This window comes from Lampetra planeri, chromosome 4 (assembly GCF_965212315.1).
Source record: "Lampetra planeri chromosome 4, kcLamPlan1.2.h2, whole genome shotgun sequence".
Taxonomy (NCBI): Eukaryota; Metazoa; Chordata; class Hyperoartia; order Petromyzontiformes; family Petromyzontidae; genus Lampetra; species Lampetra planeri.
Window position 1 is genome coordinate 7,449,102 of NC_136110.1, and position 24,282 is coordinate 7,473,383.

At 55.2% G+C, this 24,282-nt stretch overlaps 1 protein-coding gene across 1 annotated transcript; it reads right to left on the minus strand.

Annotated features, from left to right (window-relative positions):
- Nucleotides 1-4,692: 4,692 nt before the first annotated feature.
- Nucleotides 4,693-23,985, minus strand: LOC144717643 (cytochrome P450 26B1-like). Its single transcript, XM_078593167.1, has 7 exons — nt 23,787-23,985; nt 20,026-20,390; nt 15,381-15,605; nt 13,357-13,632; nt 11,282-11,437; nt 8,258-8,578; nt 4,693-6,875 (listed from the first exon to the last, which is right to left on the minus strand). Exons 2-7 carry the CDS (start codon nt 20,230-20,232, stop codon nt 6,459-6,461), a joined length of 1,602 nt encoding a protein of 533 aa, XP_078449293.1. The 5' UTR covers nt 20,233-20,390; nt 23,787-23,985; the 3' UTR covers nt 4,693-6,458.
- Between the last annotated feature and the right edge of the window lie 297 nt (nt 23,986-24,282).

Genomic DNA, 24,282 nt, shown 5'->3' on the forward strand with positions numbered 1-24,282 from the left:
TGCCTCCGAAACGTCGTGATTTTTATTTTATTTTTATTTTAGTTTTATTAATTTAAATTTTTTACCTACGTGACTTTACCGAAAAAACCTAAGAATATGAATCCTTGCAGTCCCGAAAGCTTCAAATCTAGAATTATTTTGTCATGGTAAGGTAAATCAATATATATAGAGAGAAAGACAGTGGGGTCAAGTATAGACTGTTAGTGCACTGCACTATGAGCGCAGTTCACCTACCTGGGTTCGACCGCCGGCCATGAACAACAACAGCGGTCACTCCAACTCACCTCCCCCCGACATCCCCACACCGAACAAGCCGCACGGCCGAGCGTGGTGCCTGAGCTTACCCCGAGTAGACCGCGCGAGAGACAAAGGCGGGCAGGCACATTGCCCTACCCTCGTGGTGCACCGGGACTGCCTTGATAGGCACTTGCAAGCAGCACTCGCCATGCACAGGGGAGGATGTTTGTGTTTGTTCGGGGCCAACCGAACTCGGCTCGCCGAGTTGGTAGCTCAGTAACCCTGACACACACACACACACACGTATGTATCACACACAAAGGTCTTCCCTGTAGCCTTGACATACTGTTGGGGCAAGTGCTGTTAGCGAGCGGTGCCACGCCCGGCCGCCTTTGTCCCCAAAGTGCTGATTTACAACACCACACCAGGTACTCATTCAGGGCCGAGTCTACCTAGGGGGTGTTTGGTATTCGAATTCGGGTCGCCGAATCCGTAGCGTAGCGGCGCTAACCACTGCACCGCGGCATCACCACGCGCACCTATGCTCCGACTTGGGCCACGACCTATGAAGTGCGTGAGACGCCCGCCTGCAGGGCAACCAGCATAAGGCAGTACAGCAAGTCGGTTTCTCCAGGCCAGAGACTTCTGGAATTGACCTCGTACGATTCATATATGAATGTACATCCATTATTCACTGCTAAATTACGGCGTCTGCACACTGTGGTTATCCGCCGGGGGTGACCATACTACACCACGCTGGTTAATCGCCAATGAAATTATCCGCAGACGGGAATCTAACTCAACTTAGCTGAGCGCACGAACTACACCCATTCCGCATCACCGCCCCGCGTAGCTATCGGGGTAGGTTGGGGGGTGAGACGATTGAGCAATGAATGGGCAAAAAGGCGAGACCTTTGAGACGAATACACGCGGATGATTCTACCACCAGATCGCACAACCGCCGCATGATATCGTTGCACGCCGCCGCCGCGAGTCCCGGACGCGCGCATTTGATCACTTTACACTTTTACGCCTCGTGCCTTCGGCGAAAGACGTCTGCGTCGCGCGCCCAGCGACGAGACGATAGGTGGCGCAGCACTGATCCTATTGCGGGGAACACGTGTCTCTCTCTCTCTCCCTCCCTCTCTCTTTTTTTTTACGATCAGTGGAAACAAGAAAATGCTCGGTGCAGTCGGCACTTTACATCGTTCATCATTTCGTAATTTTTTTTTAAAATAATAACTTTGCTTTATGTAAACCCCCACCTCTCGTTCACTCTCTCGCTCACTCTCTCGTTCTGCACGCAGCCCTTCTCGCAGTCCGACGGCCTCCGACGGGTAGCTCATATCAGCATGCAGAGCTCCCCGTCATCTGCCACCGAGCACACGGCCTCCTCCATCGCCCACTGCTCCTTGAAGGCCGGCACGGCGTGGGTCAGCCGCACATGGCGGAACTCCAGCCCACACACCCTGGCTCCGACCAGAGCGCGGAAGATGCCCAGGCTGCTGGCCGGACGTTTCCCCTCCAGGGCCACCTTCCTCGCCCTGTAAATGGCGAGCTTGGCGTAGCCGACGAGCACGTTGACCTGCCCCTGAAGATGTTGGGGTCCGTCGCCATTTTGGTATCCAAAGATGAGGACCGTCGGGGAGAAGTGGAGGCTGAACCTTAGGAGGATGTTTTCTCCGCCGCACAAGACGACGGGCAAAAGTCGCCGAGACTGTTGCCACCCAAGCTGTACACCGCACAACGCATTCGCCGCTCGTTGAGTCACCGTCCTGCCATGCGCGCTCGCTGTGCGTTCGACACGGCCACGTGAACGTGGTGCTCGCTGCTCTTTGCCAATAACGCATGGGCTATATCCGGCCGACGTTTGCGTAACAAAGCCGGATTCTGCTGATGAGATACCCCCGAAGGCCGAAAGCCGTCCAGAGTTTCGTTGCTTACACAAACGTCGCTCGATTACATTCTGCCCCAAAAGTCAGTGATAAAATAGGGCTGATGGGCTGAAACATTTCCATGCGGCGAGAGAGACTGGAGCGCGTTTGCTTTTGCGCGATAGAACGGTGTTGTTTCAAATTCACGTTATTCGTATTAGCCGCATTGAACGGAAAACATTATCATACAAATGTAAGCTTCGACATAGGTCGGTCGTACATTATACAAATCATTCCAATCGACTAGAAGTGTCGACTATTTTTCTCCATTGGAACCTCATTTGCCAGTAAAAAATATGATAATTGTTTTTTTTACCCTTTTATCTGGCAACAAAACTGACACCTTTTTTTACGAGGAGTCATGTTTGTATAGACCACAATACCTGCAGTCATAATGCAAACAAAAAACACAACTCTGATAATGTATGCACTGTCCTTGAAGTTGATTGGTCCACACCCGAGACAGCTTTCCTTAGAGCCAAAAGGCGTCATCTGATCCAACACCATGTGAGACTAGGCTCTAAGAAAAGCTGTCTCGGGTGTGGACCAATCAACTTCAAGGACAGTGCATACATTATCAGAGTTGTGATTTTGTTTGCATTATGACTGCAGGTATTGTGGTCTATGCAAACATGACTCCTCGTAAACAAAGACTATTTTTCTATTCGACTGGGCGGCGAAGCGTGTGGGTTGATCGGGCGACTCGCCCAGCGGGCACTCCCACAGCTTCTCAGGGCCACCGATTTCACTTTGTCGCGCTCAGATCAACAGCCACCGACTCGGACGTGACAACACTCGGGACACGCGGTTCATGGCGATGAAGCTGTCACAGTATCCGTCGTTGAGATCTGTCACACGTGCGCGCACACACACACACAGAGATTGCGAAATCGCCAGCCCATCGCAGAGACATGCAGGGAAGACGCACAAGCGTGTCATAACGTCGGGTTGTTTTTTAATTATTAAATAACACGATCCACAGCCGATGTTAATTAAATACGTTAGGGGGAACTTACGTTCAATATTGGCGTAAATGGACAGAAGGTGGGGGATGGGGGGTGTCGGGGGTGGGGGGGGGGGGAAATACTTGAGAAACAAACACAGGGAGGGCACTAAATGTGCTCTATTTACAAACAACGAACGCAATGCCGTAACGACGAGGCCACGAAGTACAAATATAGAAATCCATGGGTGCGCGTGTGTGTGTGTATGGGTGTGTGTGTGCGTGTGTGTGTGTGCGCGTGCGTGTGTGCGCGCGCGTGTGTGTGTGTGTGCGCGCGTGTGTGTGTGTGGGTGCGCGCATGTGTGTATGGGTGTGTGTGTGTGCGTGTGTGTGTGTGTGCGCGTGTGTGTGTGTGTGCGCGCGTGTGTGTGTGTGGGTGCGCGCGTGTGTGTGTGTGTGTGCGTGCGTGTGCGTGTGTGTATGGGTGTGTGTGTGTGTGCGCGCGTGTGTGTGTGCGTGTGTGTGTGTGTGCGCGCGCGTGTGTGTGTGGGGGTGCGCGCGTGTGTGTGTGTGATTTCTCATTAAGGCTATCTTGTAACGGACAACGCACGTGTCAGCTACCCGCGGAAATACACGTCAGGATGCAGACTCAATACTGAAACAGACAGCGGTCTCAATAATAGCACGCAATAATTATAATACCGACAACAACAATAATACATCGTTTGGTTACAACTTATGATGATAGTGTCGACTACATGAAGTGCTAACGTATGTACAGGTTGGGTCATGCACGCAATGCAATGCAACGTGTCGAGACTGCTTCATCGCCCGTCTCGGTATGTCACTCGGGTCCGAAAGTCCTTGCGACGTTCCCTTTGCGGCTTTTGCGTTAAACCCAACGTGACCCCCCCCTCCCCCCACCGTGCCAACTTATCCTGCGTTTTTACAGCAGCGTTGGACATCATCATTAAGCGCTATACCGGATACTTATACAAAAATAAAATATTTAACTTCAACTTTACCAGCACCCCCCCCCCCTCCCCCTCTATACATCTTATCGACGCGGCTACTGAAGGGCGATCTCGCGAGCAGTTGCCAAAGCGCCAGTGACACGAACGCGTCGACAGCGGATTACGGGCGCATCGCTACTCACTCGCGCGGAGGTGGAACGGTGTCGCGTCAGTGAGCCAGGCGCTGTTCGGAGCCTTTCGGTGCTGGCGGGGCGGCGTGGGGTGGAGTGGTGGTGGTGGTGGTGGTGGTGAGTCAGCGTGGGGTGGTGGTGGTGGTCGTGGTGGTGGTGGTTGTGAGTCGGCGTGGGGTGGTGGTGGTGGGTCGGCGTTGGGTGGAGTGGTGGTGGTGGTGATTGTGGTGGTGGTGGTTGTGGTGCTGGCGGGGCGGCGTGGGGTGGAGTGGTGGTGGTGGTGGTGAGTCAGCGTGGTGGTGGTGGTTGTGAGTCGGCGTGGGGTGGTGGTGGTGGGTCGGCGTGGGGTGGTGGTGGTGGTGGGTCAGCGTGGGGTGGAGTGGTGGTGGTGGTTGTGGTGGTGGGTAGTCGGCGTGGGGTGGTGGTGGTGGTGGGTCAGCGTGGGGTGGTGGTGGTGGTGGGTCGGCGTGGGGTGGTGGTGGTGGTGGGTCAGCGTGGGGTGGTGGTGGTGGTGTTGATGGTGGTGGTGGGTCGGCGTGGGGTGGTGGTGGTGGTGGGTCAGCGTTGGGTGGAGTGGTAGTGGTGGTGGTGGGTAGGCGTAAGGTGGTGGTGGTGAGTCGGTGTGGGGTGGTGGTGGTTGTGGTGGTTGTGAGTCAGCGTGGGGTGGAGTGGTGTTGGTGGTTGTGGGTCGATCTGCGGCTTCGGCAAACACGACGAGAGCGGCTCCTGGGGTCGCGTGCTCTCTCCACAGCTGGCCTCCACTGGGAGAGCTCTAGGAGAGCGTTCCTCTGACGGGGCTCTTACAGAGAGAGCCCCCATTTAAGGGAGCGGGGGGGGGGTGGTAATTTGGCCTACTCTTCCACGCTGGCCTAACGTCGTGGACGAGGTGGGAGTTTTCCCACACTTTACCCCACCGATGCACCGTGGAGCACTCGTTATTGCTGCTGGGTGGACAGAGGCGGTGTGGAGGCAAGGTGGGGGGGGGGGGGGTCAATCTAAGACACTTGCACCGCCGCTGTTTCGACTGCAGCGTCGGGAGGTGGAACCGGTTGACCTCTTGACCTCTGGATCGTTCGTCTGGTTGCGCTGACCACGACACCATGGCCACTGATAAAGGTGAATGGTAAAGTAACAGCAACAACAACAAACCCACTAACAAACTGACATTGGTTGTTTTTTTCTTACGTTAATTTCACCCCCCCACCGGAGTGAAGCTACACGTGGACATTTGATTTCACGTCGGGACCTTCCGTGTTGCCTCTATCCCTACCCAATGCCGAACCCATCACTCGATCCACTGCTGGATGAAAGTCTCCCCCAAACCGCGACCTCCAAACCTACTCGGCCGATTGCGATGTCAACTACAATGGCACATCCGGCCCTCTCCGCCGCTTCGCGTACGGGCTTTCGAGGCTCGTTTTCAGGAGGGAACTGCTTGGGATGTCCGATGTTTAGAGCGGGGTCCTACCAAAGGAGTAGCATTTACAGGCATATTCAGACCTTCACAACTACCCAAGTCTTATTTAAGTAGGGACAGACGTGCAGACGCACAAACCAAGCAGACGGACAGGCAGTGAGACAAACAACTGCAAATAGGGACACCCAAACAGATAGCGAAAAATACGTAAAAGGCAGCGAGGCAGACATAGTGAGAGAGACACACAGACGGACACACACACACACACACATCCGAACTTGGGACAATTTGCATTATTATTCGTTATTAATCCACATACGGTGCAACCAGAGTGCCCTAATAAACCAAACAAAAAAACAAAGATCCCCCCCGTATAACCTTAACATACTGTTGGGGCAAGTGCTGTTAGCGAGCACCTATGAAGGCCAGCACGGCACACAAGAGGGTGGGTGGCCAACATGACGCCCGACCGCCTTTGTCTCCCCAGTGGCGAATTTTACGCGCCGCACCAGGTACTCATTTGAGGCTGAATCGACCAAGCGGAGGCCCAGGACCGGTTCAGATAATCGTCACTGGTGCCGGTGGCCGTGAGCGGGAATCGAACTCGGGTCGCCGGGCTCGTAGCGCGGCACCCTCACCGCTACGCCGCCCCCCGCACCCACAGACACGCGCGCAAGGGGTACATAACACCTCGACACCATCTCTCCTCCGTCTCTCCGTCGTCTCTCCGCGTCACATCCCCCCGTCCGCCGTGACGCGGGAGGATCCGCCGAGCGGGAGGAGTCACTCCCGTTCGGCGTCGCCGCCGCTCTCCTGAACCGCCGCCGCCGCCGCCAGCGGCTTCTTCTCGACCCCCTCGTCGGCGGGCAGGGCCTTGAAACGCACGTGGAGTCCGTCCACCGGGTGGACGATGGGCACCGTCTGCATGCGCGGGTACTCGGCGCTCGCCAGCTCCCAGGTGCAGCCGCCGGCGAGCTCGACGGCCAGCACCTTGAGGATGAGCTTGGCGAGCTCCTTGCCCAGGCAGCTGCGCACCCCGCCGCCGAACGGCAGGTAGCTGAAGCGCTCCTTCGAGTCCTCGGCGCGCGTCGCGCCGAAGCGGTCGGGGTCGAAGTCGAGCGGCGAGCTGAAGGCCGGCGCCGTCTCGTGCGTGTCGCGGATGCTGTAGAGGACGCTCCAGCCCTTGGGGATCTGGCAGCCCTGCGGGGTGGGAACGGGCGGGCGGGCGGGCGGGGGGGGGGGCGACGGAGGGCAAATAGCGACGGTCAAGCGCGTGGATGTGGGCGCCGCGGTGGGCTGGGAGATGTTGACTACCTCGCCGGGTGTACAGGAGGGCCGTGGGTTCAATCCCGACCTCGGACGATGCCTGCTGTATTTGGCTGCGATAAATGTCCACGCGATAATAAGCCGCTTCATTGAGCTATCATTTGTGGCAAGGTCGCTTCTGAAAGAGCTATACAGATCATTGGGTCTTACCTGCTACAATAAACAAAAAGTTTAATTAATAGAATGCGGTTGCATGTGGAGTTTGAAACGAAGGAAAGATATTTATTTATTTAGCTATATCACTCTTTTTTTTAGAACCGACCTGGCCACAAATGATAGCTCGACGAAGTGGCTTATCACGCTCTAAACGCGTGATGTTGATTCTAAATGTGGAGGGGAAAACCGGAGGGCCCGGGGAAAAAATCCACGCGACCACGGGGAGAAATCACGACCACCTGTATATCAGGCAAGGCAGATAATATCTCACCACCACTATCATCATCGTCATAATCAATCCACTGCCAGATGAAAGCCTCCCCCAATCTGCCACCACTTGTGACGCTCGTGCGATGCGCTTAGCAGCTGTCGTTCTCTCAGCACGGCGCGTGACAAGCGGCCTGTGGTGTGACAAGCGGCCTGTGGTACGCACCGCCACAGTGGGGGGGCGGGGGCGGGGGGGGTGTTGGTCACTTTTCACGATCAAGTTCAACTCTCCAAAGTCAGCTCCGACCTGCTCCCGGCCAGCCCTTCATTTCCCTCGGCCTTCGTTCCACTCGACTCGTGCAGCACTCAATCAACGAACCTGTAACAATGACCTGTGATCTGTAACAATGACCTGTGACCTGTAACAATGACCTGTGATCTGTAACAATTACCTGTGATCTGTAACAATGACCTGTGACCTGTAACAACTACCTATGACCTGTAACAATGACCTATGACCTGTAACAATGACCTGTGACCTGTAACAATGACCTGTGACCTGTAACAATGACCTATGACCTGTAACAATGACCTGTGATCTGTAACAATTACCTGTGATCTGTAACAATGACCTGTGACCTGTAACAACTACCTATGACCTGTAACAATGACCTATGACCTGTAACAATGACCTGTGACCTGTAACAATGACCTGTGACCTGTAACAATGACCTATGACCTGTAACAATGACCTGTGACCTGTAACAACGATCCGGGGCCCGATTAACGCAGAGGTTTCAGGGGGGGCCTGTAGCCCCGGTGCCTCAAAAGTCAAAAGTTTGAGGGCAAACCCCCCCCCACCGGCCCCCCCCCAGGCCCCACAGGGAACAAACCTCGAGCTCGAAGGTCTTGAGCGCCGTGCGGTATCCGCCGGACACGGGCGGCAGCAGGCGCAGCACCTCCTTGACGACGCAGTCGAGGTAGCGCAGGCCGACGAGGCGTCCGAGGGTGAGCAGCGGCCCCTCCGACGTTCCCGCCTCCGCCGCTACCCCCCCGCTACCGCCGCTACCGCCGCCACCGCCGAGGCCGGCATCGGCGAGCTCCCGCCGCAGGCGCGCCAGCGCGTCGGGGTGCTTGAGCAGCTGGAGCACGAGCGACGTGCTGGCGCTCGCCGTGGTGGCGTGCGCGGCGAAGATCAGCTCCACGGCCGCTTCCTTTTTGCGTGTGCGTAGTAGAGCGTACAGGGGGGCGAGCGTACAGGGGGGTGAGCGCGTGTGCGGAGCGGGGTGGGTTGCATCTCTCGCTTGTGAAAACCCACGGCAGCACTCGCGTGTGCGCTCTACATACGGACAGGCGCGTGTGCGCTCTACATACGAACGCGCGCGTGTACGCGTGATGAGCCCCACCGGCGGGCAAAGGGCTGCGTTGGCTGGCGATGATGACGGAAGTTTGTGTTGCCTCCGAAACGTCGTGATTTATTATTTTATTTCTATTATTACTTCTATTAATTTTATTTACATTTTTTACCTACGTGACTTCGCCCGAAAAAAGCCTAAGAGTATGACAATGATGTGTCACAAAAAAAAGAAAAATAAAAGTTGTTCTGGGTAGTAAGTTTTATGTTCTAATTGCTTATGCATCAAACGGACAGAAACTGGCTATTATTATTATTATTCCCCCCAAACTTTGCTTTTGTGACCAGGACACAAAAGCAAAGTTAATAATCCACTCCGTTAATAACACTGTGTAACAAATGTATTTATTTTTTGTTCCTGGGTAGTAAGTGTTGTTTCCTAATTGCTTATGCCTCAAAAGTGCATAAAATAGCTATAATTCCCCACAAACTTTGCTTTTGTGACCAGGACAGTGATATTTTGAAATTTACCTATTTGAGAAAACGTAGTGTGTGCATTTGTGTCATTCCTTCACATCAAGTCCGGGTCACAAAAGCAAAGTTTGTGTGGAATAATAGCCATTTTTTGCACTTTTGAGGCGTACGCAATTAGAAAATAACACTTACTACGAAGGAACAAAATCGTGTTACATAGTGAATTATCTGAACCGGTTCTGTGCCTCCCTTCGGTTGACTCAGCCTCAAATGAATAACCAGGGGCAGTGAATAAATAAACATTGCCACTAGGGAGACAAATCTGGCTGGGTGAGGGGCTGGCCAACCACCCCCCTCCATCTTCCTGACCTCGCTTGCCATGTGTCCGCCTTCATAGGCGCTCGCTAGCAACACTTGCCCAACAGTCTGTCAAGGCTATACGGGAGATGTATTTGTCTTTGTATTTGTTCACATGCAGAGCGGGTCAAAACTTCGATGCAATTGCACGAAGATGGAAGAGCCCGGTAAACGTGTCACGTTGGGCCAACGTTGAACCAACGTTTGCATATTTCTTGGGGAGGCTAACAATAACACTAGTCAATACACTTTTTCTGGCATAAGGTATTCCAACGGTTTTAATGTGCTGATTCCAAATCTGGTTTTTGTCTATCACATCAGGTTTTTGAGATATCAAATATTGCATTTTCAATAAAAACTGCAGAAGAAAAATATTAAATAAATATGGATATCTACATAAAATGATATTATAAACACACTCTCCTAAAAATACAACACCATATTTTAACACTAAAACAGTCACTGACTCGCAACAACTTGCAATCATAAGTGACAGAGTTAATTTCGGGTAAAATCAATGAAAATGGGTTATGCCGATAGCATAAAATGAGATGTGATAGAGCAAATCTGAGATAAGATATTGGAATCAGCACCCTGACATTAGTCTAAAACAGCCGCAAAAGTCCAGGCCAGAAAAAAATGTTTTTTGTTGTTGACCAGTGTGACACTAATTTGAACTTGTAAAGCGTCGCAGAGTATTCGCTCGCTCTCGTAGAGAGGAACAGAGTGACGACGACGACGACTCGGAGGTGCGGGGAGGAACCGGGGACGAGCGGGGGAATCCAGCGGTAGCCAGGGATTCAGCCTCGTCATCACCCGATGCCAACGCTCCCGCGCTCGCAGCGTGAGCAACACGTGCCCGACGTGTCGGCACCCGCGCGCCCACCCGCCTATCGCGTCTGCAAATCGGCCCGTTAACGCGACGCGCTTCAGCAGTGGTCGTGGACCACGCCATGAACCCTCCACGGCACTGACCGGTCAGCTGACCAGGGTACCGCAACTGCCCCACCACAAAAAAAAACTCAAATGACTCCCGCCGCGTATTGATTTTTTTGCAAAAAAAACTCTATGGACCGGGATAAAAATAACGAAGCGAAGAGGCGAGCGAGATGGGAATGGAGTGCTTTTAGAAAGCTTAATTCTATCGTGATTATAATAAAGATTTCAAATGCACGTATTTACTCTTTTGGCGAGTGTCCCGCTACATTGGGGTTTTATTTTAAGATGTCAGCCAATTATTGGTGAGATGCTTATTACACAAGTGGGAGGAAACCAGAGCACCCAAAGAAAACAAATACCATTGTGCGAGGGAGCTGCACTCTATCCCCGTACAGATGCAAACAGATGGCGATTTTGTCCACTTGCTGGTGCCACCTTCTGGCGAGTCAGGGTATGGCACCTCAACGCCCACAACATTTGTGTGATTCCCAGAACCCTCGCCTCCGCACTGCAGGATTACAGACCACGTGCATCGCCACCACCACCAGTGATGCCGAAAAGAAAACGTTTTCAATCACTGCACATTCCCGTTTTTGTGTGTTTAGTTTGTCATCCTTCCCCTGCGCCTCCGATTCGCACGGTTGTCTACGTACGATGCGAAAGAAGTTCAACGCACATAAGTACAGACGTCGGCAAGGAGAATCGAACTAAATCTGAGAGGCGGAGAGGCTCTGCGTGGCTGACAGGGATGACGACCGCCGCGGGTTTTTGGAGAAGATCTGCGTCCTCTCACCTTCAGCTCCAGCATGGACATCTCCTTGCCATGCTCCTTAGCACTGCTGATGAGGATGTCCATGGCGTCCTGGGACTCCTTGAGCTCCGGCCGCTCGCGCTTGTCGCGAAGGAGCTTGTCCAGGTAACCGTGCAACACCTTCCTGGCCTTGAGGCCCTGCGGCAGATGGGGGGGGGGACACAGAGTCAGGGGTGGATGGTGAAGCCACTCTCATTCAGAGCAGCAAGTAAACTAAAACGACAGAACTACATTTCATTTTACCAGGTAAGGCCCACTGAGCTGTATAGTTCGTTTTACAAGCGACCTGCCCACAAATGATAGCTCAACGAAGTGACTTGTCACGTAGAAAGTTAGAGCAGACAAATACTCTAAACGTATGTTTCTAAATGTGTAGGGAAAAACCTGGAGGATCCAGAGAAAAATCCACGCGACCACGGGGAGGGAGACATGCAAACTTCAAATCTACAGGCGTCAGGGTCTGGTTCGAACCAATGACCTGCTGCATATCAGGCACGGTTGTTCAAATCTCAATAATGAAACACAACATACCCACGGTGTCTAAGTTGCGAACATATTTTATCGAGATGCAACGTTCCATCTAACTGCTGCGGAACGAGCTGACTTCATCGCTCCATCTCCCGGGCGTGAGTCCCGGCCGCTGTCGTGAGGTCAAAGCGCGCAGAGTCCGCTCCACGTTGCGCCGCGAACCGAACCACGGTCGCACAGCGCGGGTAAATTTGCATCGATTGCAAACTCTAAATCCTGCGGACGGTTCTCGCCCTGAGTACGAGTGACAGCGGGGAAATATCTAAACCCACGGAGTAGTTTTCTTCCTCTTCTTCTGATAAATAGATATATTTTTTTTCACCTGCGGCTCATCGAACCAAAACAAGATTCATTGACGGGGAAGGCTTGACCGGGCTTGACTGAATCGCGCAAGACTCGACACGGCACTCGGCTATTATTAAATCCCTTCTCGGTATGGGACAGCCAAAGGGCGATGAGCAAACTGAAATGAACTTTCAGGGTCTACACTTCTGCCGATGGCGGGGTTGACATACGAGTGAGAAAACGTGCGCCGTTCCTCTCCAGTCGACCACAAACACCCCCTTTAATCGTTAACGTATGTACGCATGTTGAACTTCTTTCGCACCGTACTTAGACAACCGTGACAATTGGAGATGCGGCGGGGGGGAAGGACAACAAACTAAACACAAACATTGACGATGACAATAAAAAAAAGAACACATTCACGAAAATCACCGCGTTCATCGCTACACATCGCATCTTCATCGTCAGGCATGTTCTATCCACTGCCGGATGAATTCCACCCGTCGAGCTCCTGTCTGTGAGCCACGAGGCCGATCTCATCGCTCCGTCTCTACAGTGGACACGTGTGTGTGTGTGTGTTCAACTTCTTTTGCGCCGTACGTAGCCAACCATGAAAATCGTAGGTGCGGGATCATCGTCCCTACGAGCGACGTGCACTGCCCGAGACCGCTCGTCATTCTCGGCAGTCCGTCAACACGACGCCTCGAGCGTGCCCACGTCTTCTCGCGACGAACCCTTTCCCATTGCGAAGATGCAAGTGTACGTAAAATAAAGTAACTTCATCGGTACGTCCACCCCACACCGGACAGGAGTCCACGGTGGGGTGGACACATTCCGTGGTGGGGTGGACAGAAGTCGGGGGTGGGGTGGACAGAGTCCAAGTTGGGGTGGACAGATTTGGGGGTGGGGTGGACAGGAGTGCGGGTTGGGGTGGACAGAGTCCGTGGTGGGGTGGACAAAGTCCGTGGTGAGGTGGACAGATTCGAGGGTGGGGGGGTGGACAGGAGTGCGGGGTGGGGTGGACAGAGTCCGTGGTGGGGTGGACAGATTCCGTGGTGGGGTGGACAGATTTGGGGGTGGGGGGGTGGACAGGAGTGCGGGTTGGGGTGGACAGATCCCGTGGTCGGGGTTGGACAAATTCATCGTTGGTGTGGACAGTAGTCCCGGGGTGTGCCCCACCGTGTCGCCACGCACGCACGCACGCGGGCCGCCCTCCGCCCTCCGTCCTCCTCGCTCCTCCTCACCTTGCGCAGGCCGCTGAAGGGCACGTCGAGCGGCAGTGAGAAGAAGTTCTCGACGAACTGCTCGAAGGCGTCGGCGAGCAGCGCCTCCTCGTGGGACGCGATGCGCGAGCTCACCACCACGTGCAGCGCCACGCGGAACGTCAGTGTCTTGCACTCGGGGTACACCGTCACGACGCCGGGGCAGTCTCGCCAGCGCGACACGGCAGCGCGCACCATCTGCTGCACCTGCGGCAGGTAGCCCTCCAGCGCCGCGTGGCTGAACACCTGCGCCATCACCTGTAGGGAGGGTGGGCAGGGGGAGGAAGGGGAGGGGGGGGAGTTTAACGGCGGTGAGGTCAGGGATTTCGTAATCGTGTTCCGATTGTAAACGCTCGTTATTTGGCTGATTACAATGGGCGATTGTTGGTGGCGGCTCATCGCGTGGCTGCTGCTGCTGCTGCCGCCTGCCCGCATTGTGCTATGAGCATTATCTTGTGATGATATGAAGACATTTCCATCCAAAATTCTTGCAGCTAGCAGTGTATCAGCGCATGTCAGAGAAGGATCTTGGAAGGTAACATTACATAACTACTTTTGAATCTTCTTTAATAGGCCTATAAATACAGACCTGTCTTAATATGCCCTTCGTGCATTATTTGATGCACATAAAATTGCCTTTTTGTTTTATTCCCAGACCTGGAATAAGCCATTTTTAATGAAAACACAATTTTCAAAGGGGTGGTCTTTTGTGCAGCCATTGGTGATTGGGCTGAGACCATTATCTCACTAGACTTGAGAACCCGGTTTAATCGCAGCTGGCTGAAATCCAGGTGTGACCCCAGTGACTCAGTGGTGCCAGCTCAAAGCCCTAATCGCTCACCCACCTAGCCTCCTTCACCTTGACTCTGGCGCAGGTTCAATGTCACTAACCCGTAATCCACCTGGGCACCTTCACCTGGATTCGAACCCAGGTGTTGGTGGTGCTGGCTCAATATCACTAACCCTTACACCACTCGACAACCTTCACACGGATTCGATTCCAGGATCTCTGTGGCACTGGCTCAGATCTCTGGCCTCTGAACCACGTTTATTGCTTCTCATCATTGTCATCAGGGTGTGAACCACAAAGTCAAAACTTGCTCCGAGTATACCCCTAGATTCTACGCTCGTGTACAAGGTACGCCTTACTAAAAATACTCCAAGAATACGGCAACGTGTCTTCCTATAATCCTATGAACAGGTTTCTACCTACATAAATCTGTTCATAGAATGGGCGTGGCGTGGAAACGTTATTCCCAGGGCGTTCCGGCCAATATGACATGATGGTTCTCAAGCCCTCACTGTTCACAAGCTAGGACAGACGAACTCTCCTCCGTGCCGTTCAGTGACCGAACTAGCCCCCCACCTCTCTCCCTCTCGCCCCCACCCTCTCCCTAGGTCGCGACTCAGTGCGGCAGCGGGGCAAAGAGCGTGGCCGCGAAGTTTTGAGGCAGCTCAAAAGTTTTGCGCGCGTGCCAAGCGGAGCGCCGGGCGGCTAAAACGCAGCGGAGTTTTATTTTATTTCATTTCATTTGGCCATCACGGCCGCCGGTCAACCCATGGCACCTGGGGAGTCTGCCCCGTGAACCCTCCTCCTGCCCAGCAGCGGCGAGCCTTCGGACACCCTCACACGTGACAGCCCCGAGGAGCCACCTCGCCTGGCGCACAAAACATCGCCGCGTTTTGGCGTGCCTCCTGCAAGCCCGCACGCAGTGTCTGTTTTCCCGAGGGCCGCTCTCTCTCCCGTGGTCCAGAGGGGGTTCCCCCCCCCCCCAAGGGGTCCATGGTCCAGAGGGGGAAATCCAAATGGGGGGCCCCATTTCATTCCTTGCGCCACGACCACGCTTACATCGCTCAAGCCACCGCACGGAGTACAGCATTTACACATTGCGTCGCGACGCTAAGTGGCGGTGCGGGGTGAGACAACGCAGCCGCGGTGGACGCGGCCACGTCGTTGTGCGTACTTGGAGAGGGAGCTGGGGTGGTGGTGGTGGTGGTGGTGTTACCTTGCGCTTGTTCCTGTGCGCGTCGCCCACGGACATGCCCAGGCTGTTGGCTCCCAGCAAGAGGCGGGTGCTGAGCGGCCACTGCGAGCTGACGAGCGCGTGCTCGCCCATGAGCACTCGGCGCACGTTCTCGGCGCCCGTCACGCGCACCACGGGCCGTCCCAGCAGGTGCGTCTTGAACACGTTGCCGTAGCGCTCCCGGCGAGACGCGTGGAAGCGTGAACCCTGCGCTCCACCACCACCACCACCACCCCGCACACAAACACACGGTGAGTTAGCGGCGAGGGATGTGCCGGTGGTCGCGCAGCGGTTATAGCGTTACCCGGAGACCCGGGTTCTAATCCCGCTCAGCGGCGAGGCGTCGGTGACGATTGTCTGAGCAGCGTCCTGTTGGGTCGACTCGTACTCAAATGAGTACCTGGTACGGTGGTGTGTCAACATCGCCAACGGGGAGACAAAGGCGGTCGTGGGAGCGGTAGCGTGGGTTCGTAGGGTGCGTCGCTTTGCGAACCCGGGCGACCCGAGTTTGAATCTCGCTCACGGCCAGCACCAGTGACGATTATCTGACCCGACCTTGGGTTGACGCCTAGGTCGACTCAGCCTCGAATGAGTACCTGTTGCGGTGTGTGAACATCGCTGCCAGGGAGACAAAGGCGGCCGGGCGTGGAACTGGCCACCCATCCTTTGAAGGCCGCGCACGGCCTTCAACGGTGACCGCGATCAGCACTTGCCCCAACACCCTGTTAAAGTCTACGTGGGGGACCTTTGTCTTTGGAGCGGCAGTGCTTTGCGCAAACTGCGCCACAATCCAATGACCGGTTCTGGGCCCGGCCCTAGGTCGGCTCAGCCTCAAATTGAGTACCTTGTGCGCGGACGTGTAAACATCGCCACTATGGAGGAGACAAAGGCGGCCGGGCGTGGTTTCGAGGCGACCCAACCGAACTCATGCGCCGTAACATGGAACCTTTCTTGCAAGTTTAGTAAAATATGAGAATAGGTTTGATCCTTTCTGGCAATAAAGTAGTTGTGTTAAGGTGTTAAAACATCTTAATGGCTGCATTAACCACACACAGTTATTGCGGTGAACAAGCAAACAACAACAAAAACACGCTCTGATAATTATATATGGCATTGTCTTCGACACTTTTAAGATGTTCGCCTTATGGGACCTCCTTTGCCAGTACCAAAATATGAGAATAGTTTTTTCCCCTTTTTTCTGGCAACAAAAGGCGTCCTCTGGTCTAACACCGTTTAAGAACGAGGCTCAAAAAGAAAGCTGTCTCTGGTGCGGACCAATCAGTTTCAAAGACAATGCATCTTTAATTATTATTATTTTATCAGAGCATGTTTTTTTATTGTTTGCACGTTCATCAAAATTGCGTGTCGGTTAATACAGACTGGATTCCTTGATAAAGGGGATTCAGTTTGGAGTTTTAACACCTTAACGCAACTGTTTTATTGCCAGAAAGGATGAAACCTATTCGTAGTTCTCATGCATCGTGTCGGCTCGCAAACAGCAACTTGTGGTGGTGTGGGTGTGTGTGGGTGTGTGTGGGTGTGTGTGTCTGTGTGTGTCTGTGTGTGTGCGTGGGGAGCGGTGGTGTAGCGGTTAGCGCGCTGCGCTATGAACCTGGCGACCCTAGTTCGATTCCCGCTCACGGCTAAAACCAGTGACGATTATCTGAACCGGTCCTGGGCCTCCCCTAGGTCGACTCAGCCTTAAATGAGTACCTGGTGCGGTGTGTAAACATCGCCACTGGGGAGACAAAGGCGGTCGGGCGTGGTCCTGGCCACCCACCCCCTCGTTCGTGTACCGTTCCGGCCTTCATAGGTGCTCGCTAACAGCACTTGCCCCTACAGTCTGTTAAGGCTATACGGGGGATCTTTGTCTATCTTTGTGGTTGGGTGTACAGCTGCGAGTAGGTTGGTGGATGTTTGCCTTATTGATGGGTGACGTGTCGAGAGAGACAGAGACGTGTGTGGATAGCCAGGCCCTACGACGCGTGTGTGGGTGTGTCTGTGGGTGTTGTCAGAAGGGTGTGTGAGTGTGTCAGTGGGTGTTGTCAGCAGGGTGTGTGATTGTGTGTTGGTGCGTGCTGCTGTGTGGGGGGAGCGGTGGTGGAGCGGTCAGCATCGCTGCGCAACGCACCCGAGTTCGATTCGCCGCTCACGGCCACCAACACCCAGTGACGATTATCTGAACCGGTCCTGGGCCTCCCCTAGGTCGACTCAGCCTCAAATGAGTACATCGCCACTGGAGAGACAAAGGCGGCCCGGCGTGGTGTTGACCACCCACCCACCCCCTCGTGTGCCGTGCCGGCCTTCATAGGTGCTGGCTAACAGCACTTGCCCCAACAGTCTGTTACAGGCTATACGGGGGGAATCTTTGTCTTTGCCTTTGATAGTGTCAGGGTAACAACGCATACACATGCGTGTGTGCAATGTATCTATCTGGGCTGCACGTGTGTGTGTGTGCAATGTATCTATCTGGGCTGTGTGTGTGTGTGCAATGTATATATCTGGGCTGTACGTTGCAAGCGGCGGTACCAGCAAGCGGTTACGAGACCCCGGCGACCCGAGTTCGATTCCCGCTCGAGGCGAACGCCAGCGAGTGACGGCCGGGCGTGTTCGCGCTGCCCACCCCACCCCACCCCAACAGTCTCGCACGCCTCTCTGAGTCTCTGTCGGTGTGTTGGGCCGCTCAAGGAGAGGAGGGGGGGGCGAGGAAATCGGTGGCGCAGCGGACATCGGCGGTGGTGATCACCCACGTGGCGCGCTCCTAAAATCGCGACCGACTACGCCGCGTGGCACGGCACGGGGTGGGCGGGGTGGGGGGGCTCTCATCCAGCAGCGGATTGACAAAATGTTGCTGAAGAATCATGCGGAGCAATCGACGGTGTCGACTTGCTGTTGCTGCCTCCTGCTGCGCCTGTGCATCGCGCACGGGGAGCGAAGAGCGCGGACGAGACCGCCCTCCCGCGAGTGTCCCGCGAGCCTCCAGGTCCCCAGAGTCACGGAGAAGCGCGGTCCTCACCGCCAACTCGATGTAGAAAGAACAACAAGCAAACTGCTGCTGCTGCTGCTGCCTAAAGTGTTACCATCATTGGCCGTGATCAATCCACTGCTGGACGACGACCCCCCCCCCTCCTCCCAAGCGGTCTCGCGATGCGGGGCACCTGCACGCGGGACGATTCGTCGTTGCGACGTCGTCCCGAGTCGCTGGCGTGGTAACGCGCCGCGTCGACAAACATCGAATCCGGAGTCGACATATTCACCACTGTGGCCTTGGCGGCGTTCCAAGTGCGTGCGTGAGTGAGTGAGCGGAGTGGGGGGTGCGTGAGAGAGCGTGAGTGAGTTAGTGGGGAGCGTGAGTGAGTTAGTGGGGAGCGTGAGAGAGCGAGCGAGCGTGAGTGAGTGGGGAGCGTGAGTGAGTGAGCGAGCGTGAGTGAGTGAGTGGGGAGCGAGCGTGAGTGAGCGGAGTGGGGTGCGTGAGAGAGCGTGAGTGAGTGAGTGGGGAGCGTGAGTGAGTTAGTGGGGAGCGTGAGTGAGTGGGGAGCGTGAGTGAGTGGGGAGCGTGAGTGAGTGGTGAGCGTGCGTGAGTGAGTTAGTGGGGAGCGTGAGAGAGCGTGAGTGAGTGAGTGGGTATGTGAGTGAGTGAGTTGGGAGCGTGAGTGAGTGGTGAGCGTGCGTGAGTGAGTTAGTGGGGAGCGTGAGTGAGTGAGCGAGTGAGTGGGGAGCGTGAGTGAGTGAGTTAGTGGGGAGCGCGAGTGAGCGAGTGAGCGAGTGAGCGAGTGGGGAGCGTGAGTGAGTGAGTGGGTTTGTGAGTGAGTGAGGAGCGTGAGCGGAGTGGGGAGCGTGAGTGAGTGGGGGAGCGTGAGTGAGTGGGGAGCGAGCGTCAGCGAGTGAGTGAGTGGGTAAGTGAGTGAGCGGAGTGGGGAGCGTGAGAGAGCGTGAGTGAGTGAGTTAGTGGGGAGCGTGAGTGGGGAGCGTGAGTGAGTGGGGAGCGTGAGTGAGTGAGTGAGCGAGTGAGTGGGTTTTTGAGTGAGTGAGGAGCGTGAGCGGAGTGGGGAGCGTGAGTGAGTCGGGAGCGTGAGTGAGTGGGGAGCGAGCGTCAGCGAGTGAGTGAGCGAGTGAGTGGGTAAGTGAGTGAGCAGAGTGGGGAGCGCGAGAGAGCGTGAGTGAGTGAGTGTGTGAGGAGCGTGAGTTAGTGGGGAGCGTGAGTGAGTGAGTGTGAGTGAGTGAGTGTGAGTGGGGAGCGTAAGTGAGTGGGGAGCGAGCGTGAGAGAGCGTGATAGAGCGTGAGTGAGTGGGGAGCGAGCGTGAGTGAGTGGGGAGTGTGAGTGAGTGTGAGTGGAGAGCGAGCGAGCGTGAGTGAGTAGGGAGCGTGAGTGAGTGGGGAGTGTGAATGAGTGAGTATGAGTGAGTGGGGAGCGAGCGTGAGTGAGTGGGGAGTGTGAGTGAGTGTGAGTGAGTGGGGAGCGAGCGTGAGTGAGTGTGAGTGAGTGAGTGGGGAGCGTGAGTGAGCGAGTGGGGAGCGAGCGTGGAGCGAGGAACGCGCGCATTAACGCAACAATCGAGCCGCGCGCGCGTCCGCAACTCATCCATCAACCCCGGCAACTCCCTCCTCCTCCTCCAGCCGCCTCACCTGCACCATCCAGTGGAACGTCTCTCCCACCACGGGGAAGCCCATGGAGCCTTTGGGCAGCGGCAGCGCGCTGCTCTTGTCTCTGCCCGCCGCCCAGCGGAGCCTCCACAGCTGCTGCACGACGGTGACGAGGAGCACGAGCGAGGCGAGGCACGCGGTGACGGTGCTCGCGGCCGACACCGCGTCGAGGCTGGGTAGCAGAAGCATCGCTCTTGCGCTCTCTCTCGCGCTCTCTCTCTGTCGATCTCTCTCTGTCGTCTCCCTGCGGCGTCTCACGTCGCCGGCGCGCGCTGGGTCCCCTGCTCCGCGTCGGGCGCCACGGAGTTGAGTTGCCGGCGGGCGGTTGTTGAAGGTTGGTGGGGTTGCTTGGTGGTCGATCGGATCAGGCAAAGGCGACGGATGAGGAGGTGCGGAAGAGGGAGTTGGAGGGCGGGGGCGGGATCGGGGGGGGGGGAGTTGGTTCGAATAGCACAACAGAACTACGGTCAATAAAGGAACACGCGCGTAATGTTCGTGGACAGGACGCGTCCTGCTTCGCGTGCGACTTTGCGCACGGCGAAACGCGCGCGCGCGCGTACGGGGAAAGTTTCGAGGTTGTCGCCGTGAGTTTGGGACGAACGTCTCTGGGATGTCAAACATTCGTGGGCGCTGCTAATTTTGCCGGTGCCGCTCTGCCAAGAGACACGAGACACGAGAGAGGTGGACATCGTGTTGTCATATGCGAGTGAGTGGTGGTGGGGGGGGTTCGTCGAGGCAGGGGCTTGGTTTATATTGCACAGGGGGTCGGCGCTGCTGCCGCTGCTACTGATGCTGCTGCCGCCGCTTCCGCGAGTTGAGCGCAGTGCGCGGAGACACGCTACGAGTCTGTTGCTCGCGCCCGGGTTGTCGTCACACCGCGCAGACCGAGGGGATTCCCCCGACTCGCCGTCAACATCGGGCACCATCAACTCGCATCGCTCGTCAACGTGCGCTGTTGTCGTTACCGCCAACGGCAGCAGCACGACCGACACCAGCACCATCATCGTCAGCACCACCGACACCACCCCGTCGTCAGCACCACCCCCACCAGCACCGTCATCGTCAGCACCATCGACACCACCGCACCAGTACCATCATCGTCAGCACCACCGACACCAGAACCACGAGTGTCACCAGCTCACGCGCCACTCGCACCACTCAGCACTCTGACCATCTCCACGAACACTCGCGACCGGCATGGCAATCGTCACCAGCGTCATCACCGCCACCGTCGTTACCGCCACCACTCTCACTCTTAACACAGCGCCAGCAGCAGCAGCAGCAGCGGCACCACCACTGCCAACAGCGCAGCACACATCGTAGTCCGCGCCACCCGCAAGCCGGAGCCAGCAATGAAACGGAATAGCCCTATAGACTGTCAACATGGAGAGTCTCTACTGCAGCGGCAGCAGCAGCGGCAGCAGCGGCGGCAGCAGCGGCAGCAGCAGCAGCGGCGGTGCCAAGCGGGGCTCCAGAGTTGCACGGAGAGAGAGATCGGCAACTCTCCGGCTGCACCCGGCGTGTCGAAGTCGCGCGTTTATCAGCTCGCGTCTGCGTGTGACTTGGAGCGCGCGGCGAGATCGTGCGCTCGGATTGCATCATGTACGTACGAACTGTCTGTCTGTATGTTGAACTTCTTTCGCGCCGTGCTAATCGGAGGTGCTGGAGGAGGTGGGGGGGGGAGGCAAGAAGCGGTGCAATAAAGCAGCGCTCGTCGGATCTGATTTATGTGTCTAAAGAAATATACGTTTGTTCATTTAGACTTTAGTTAACGCCAACTCGAGTTCGTTATGTTTGTGTACACACGCGCGCACGCACGTGCAACTGGTGACAGCACTTTTGCATTGACTGTGCGCGCTCCCTGCGCGATGTGGGCGCTTTTCTCGGAGCGAACTTTTCGAGTTTGTGTGTGTGTGTGTGCGCGTAAAACGAACGAGGCGTGTGTTGTTTGTACGCATGGACACACGCGCCGCCCTCGTTCATCGCACACGCGCGCGCACGGCCACGCGATGAACATCGGATCGACGGATTGTGTCCGTTGCTATCGTAGCCTCGGTTGCGCACGAGGCTGCCTGCGGTGGAGCGATCGTGTTGAGTGGAAGAAAGGCGAACGAGGCGGACGTGTCCTCGGCGTGCCGAGTCACGGCTGCCCCCCCCCCGCCGCCTTGCGCGTGAATCACGAGCGAAGAGCAGCAGCAGCAACAACAGCAGCAGCAACAACAGCAGCAACAGCAGCAACAACAGCAGCAGCAACAACAACAGCAGCAACAGCAGCAGCAGCAACAGCAGCAACAGCAGCAGCAACAGCAGCAGCAACAGCAGCAACAGCAGCAACAGCATCAGCAAAACGGCTCGAGATTCCGACGCGCGCGGCCTGCATCTCGGCGCTTAGCGATCACGGTGAGACAATTCTTAAGTCCGCATTTCGGCGGAACGCCGCGTGGGAAAGAGTAAAGGGGGGGGGAGAAGCGAAAGAACATCAATCCGTGTTTTGTTGTTGTTGTTGGGTGTTTTAATCAGAAAACCAAACAGTACCACCTAGCGGCCGCAGACTCACCGAGTCGGCTCACTCTTCCCGCCGCGTACCAAAGACGCACGGACGGACAGACAAACGCGTCGCCCGCTTGCTTACTTAATCGCTGCGGTCAAACGCGCGCGGTTCGCACTGCGGGTACGTGCGGGGCGAGCGGGTGGTGTCGAGGAGAGACGCGAGATTTGCCGAGCAAGACGGAGACTCGCGAAGTGGTGGACCTGTGGCTGCACCGCGAATGGACGATGTCGACGATTTCGCCGGCTCGCAGAGCGGAGGAGTTTGCTAGCTCTCGGCTGAGATGTTGAGCGGCGGGGCATCGATCATTAAGCCCGTGGTCGTTTGATGCGGATGCGACTGCGATGATGCGCGATTTGGTTTTGAAAAGGTAAGTAAGGTGGTTGGTTGATTGTCTTCCACAGACTCGCAGAGGATCTCGGTGCTTGGGTTGCGTTGTCGGTGTGATGTTTCTCTCTCTATCTCTCAAGTGTTGACGTATGTTACGTGTTTTGCGTAAAGTCAATTGAGAAGTTAAAATGAATGCCCTCTCCCACCACCTGCTGCAAAGTTCGTAACCACTTCTCTCTTTTTAAATGTCAGCGTGTTGACAAAAGTTGCGATCGTTTGTACAATGCATTAAAGAGGAAGATGCGATTTTTTTTTTGCCAAAATTATTAGCAATCAAAATACGGAAAACTTTTTTTTCGGAAGTTTGATAAGAAAATAAAACTGATTCAGTTAAGTCCATCGGTTTTCACGCACATAAAGTTCATCAAGCGGGTGCTTTGTTGTTTGTTTAATTACTAAAATAAATCATCATCATCATCATAGACCCTTGGAAACATTCACAACGTTGTCTCGCTCACGAGACGGAGACTCGAGCCAGTGACCACGACCCGCCTCGTAACTTTTTAAAAAGCCATCCGCACTCGACGTGATATCAAATAAAAACAACCACACAAACAAGACACTCGCAAATAAATAGCACGGTAATTGTGTCGGAATTGCGGGCTGTTTGACCATGCGGGTTGGTTGAAGCATACATAATCGTAGAATCAGGCAATACATTGGAACTTTTTTGTTTTACTTTTAACGAATCAAAATGTTGTACAATAAAGAAAACCTGAGCATGATACTAATAATGTCTAATGGGCGTGCGCCGGGCAAGCTGTATTTTAAGTCGAATGCGACAATGACAGAGGGATGGACTCACTTGGTAAAGGTGGAGCGAAGAGAGAGAGCTCGCTTCAAAGTTGGTGGTGGTGGTGATGATTACAGCTCTGTCTCGTCCCTGCTTGCATGGACAGACGAAGTTGGCTCCTGCCATCACTTTTATAAAGCGAATCACCATGGAAACACCTACTAGTATGACGTGCCTTATCCTGCATATATATACTCACACACACACACATGCACGCACACACACGCCGACACACATACATACACACACAGCGAAGGTATAACTCCTGCCCTCCTTGCGGTTCAGCACGCGTTTGGACAAAACCACCAACCCCTCCCATCCACCACCACCACCACTTTCCCAACACGCCATTGCCTCCACCACCGGCACCATCCGCGTCCTCCCACCCACGTACTCCACCACCACCACCTCCTCCCCTCCACCACCACCACCACCGTCCCGATACACAATCGCTTCCATCACCACTCCACCACCCTCCCCTCCACCCACCCACCACTACCAGCACCAC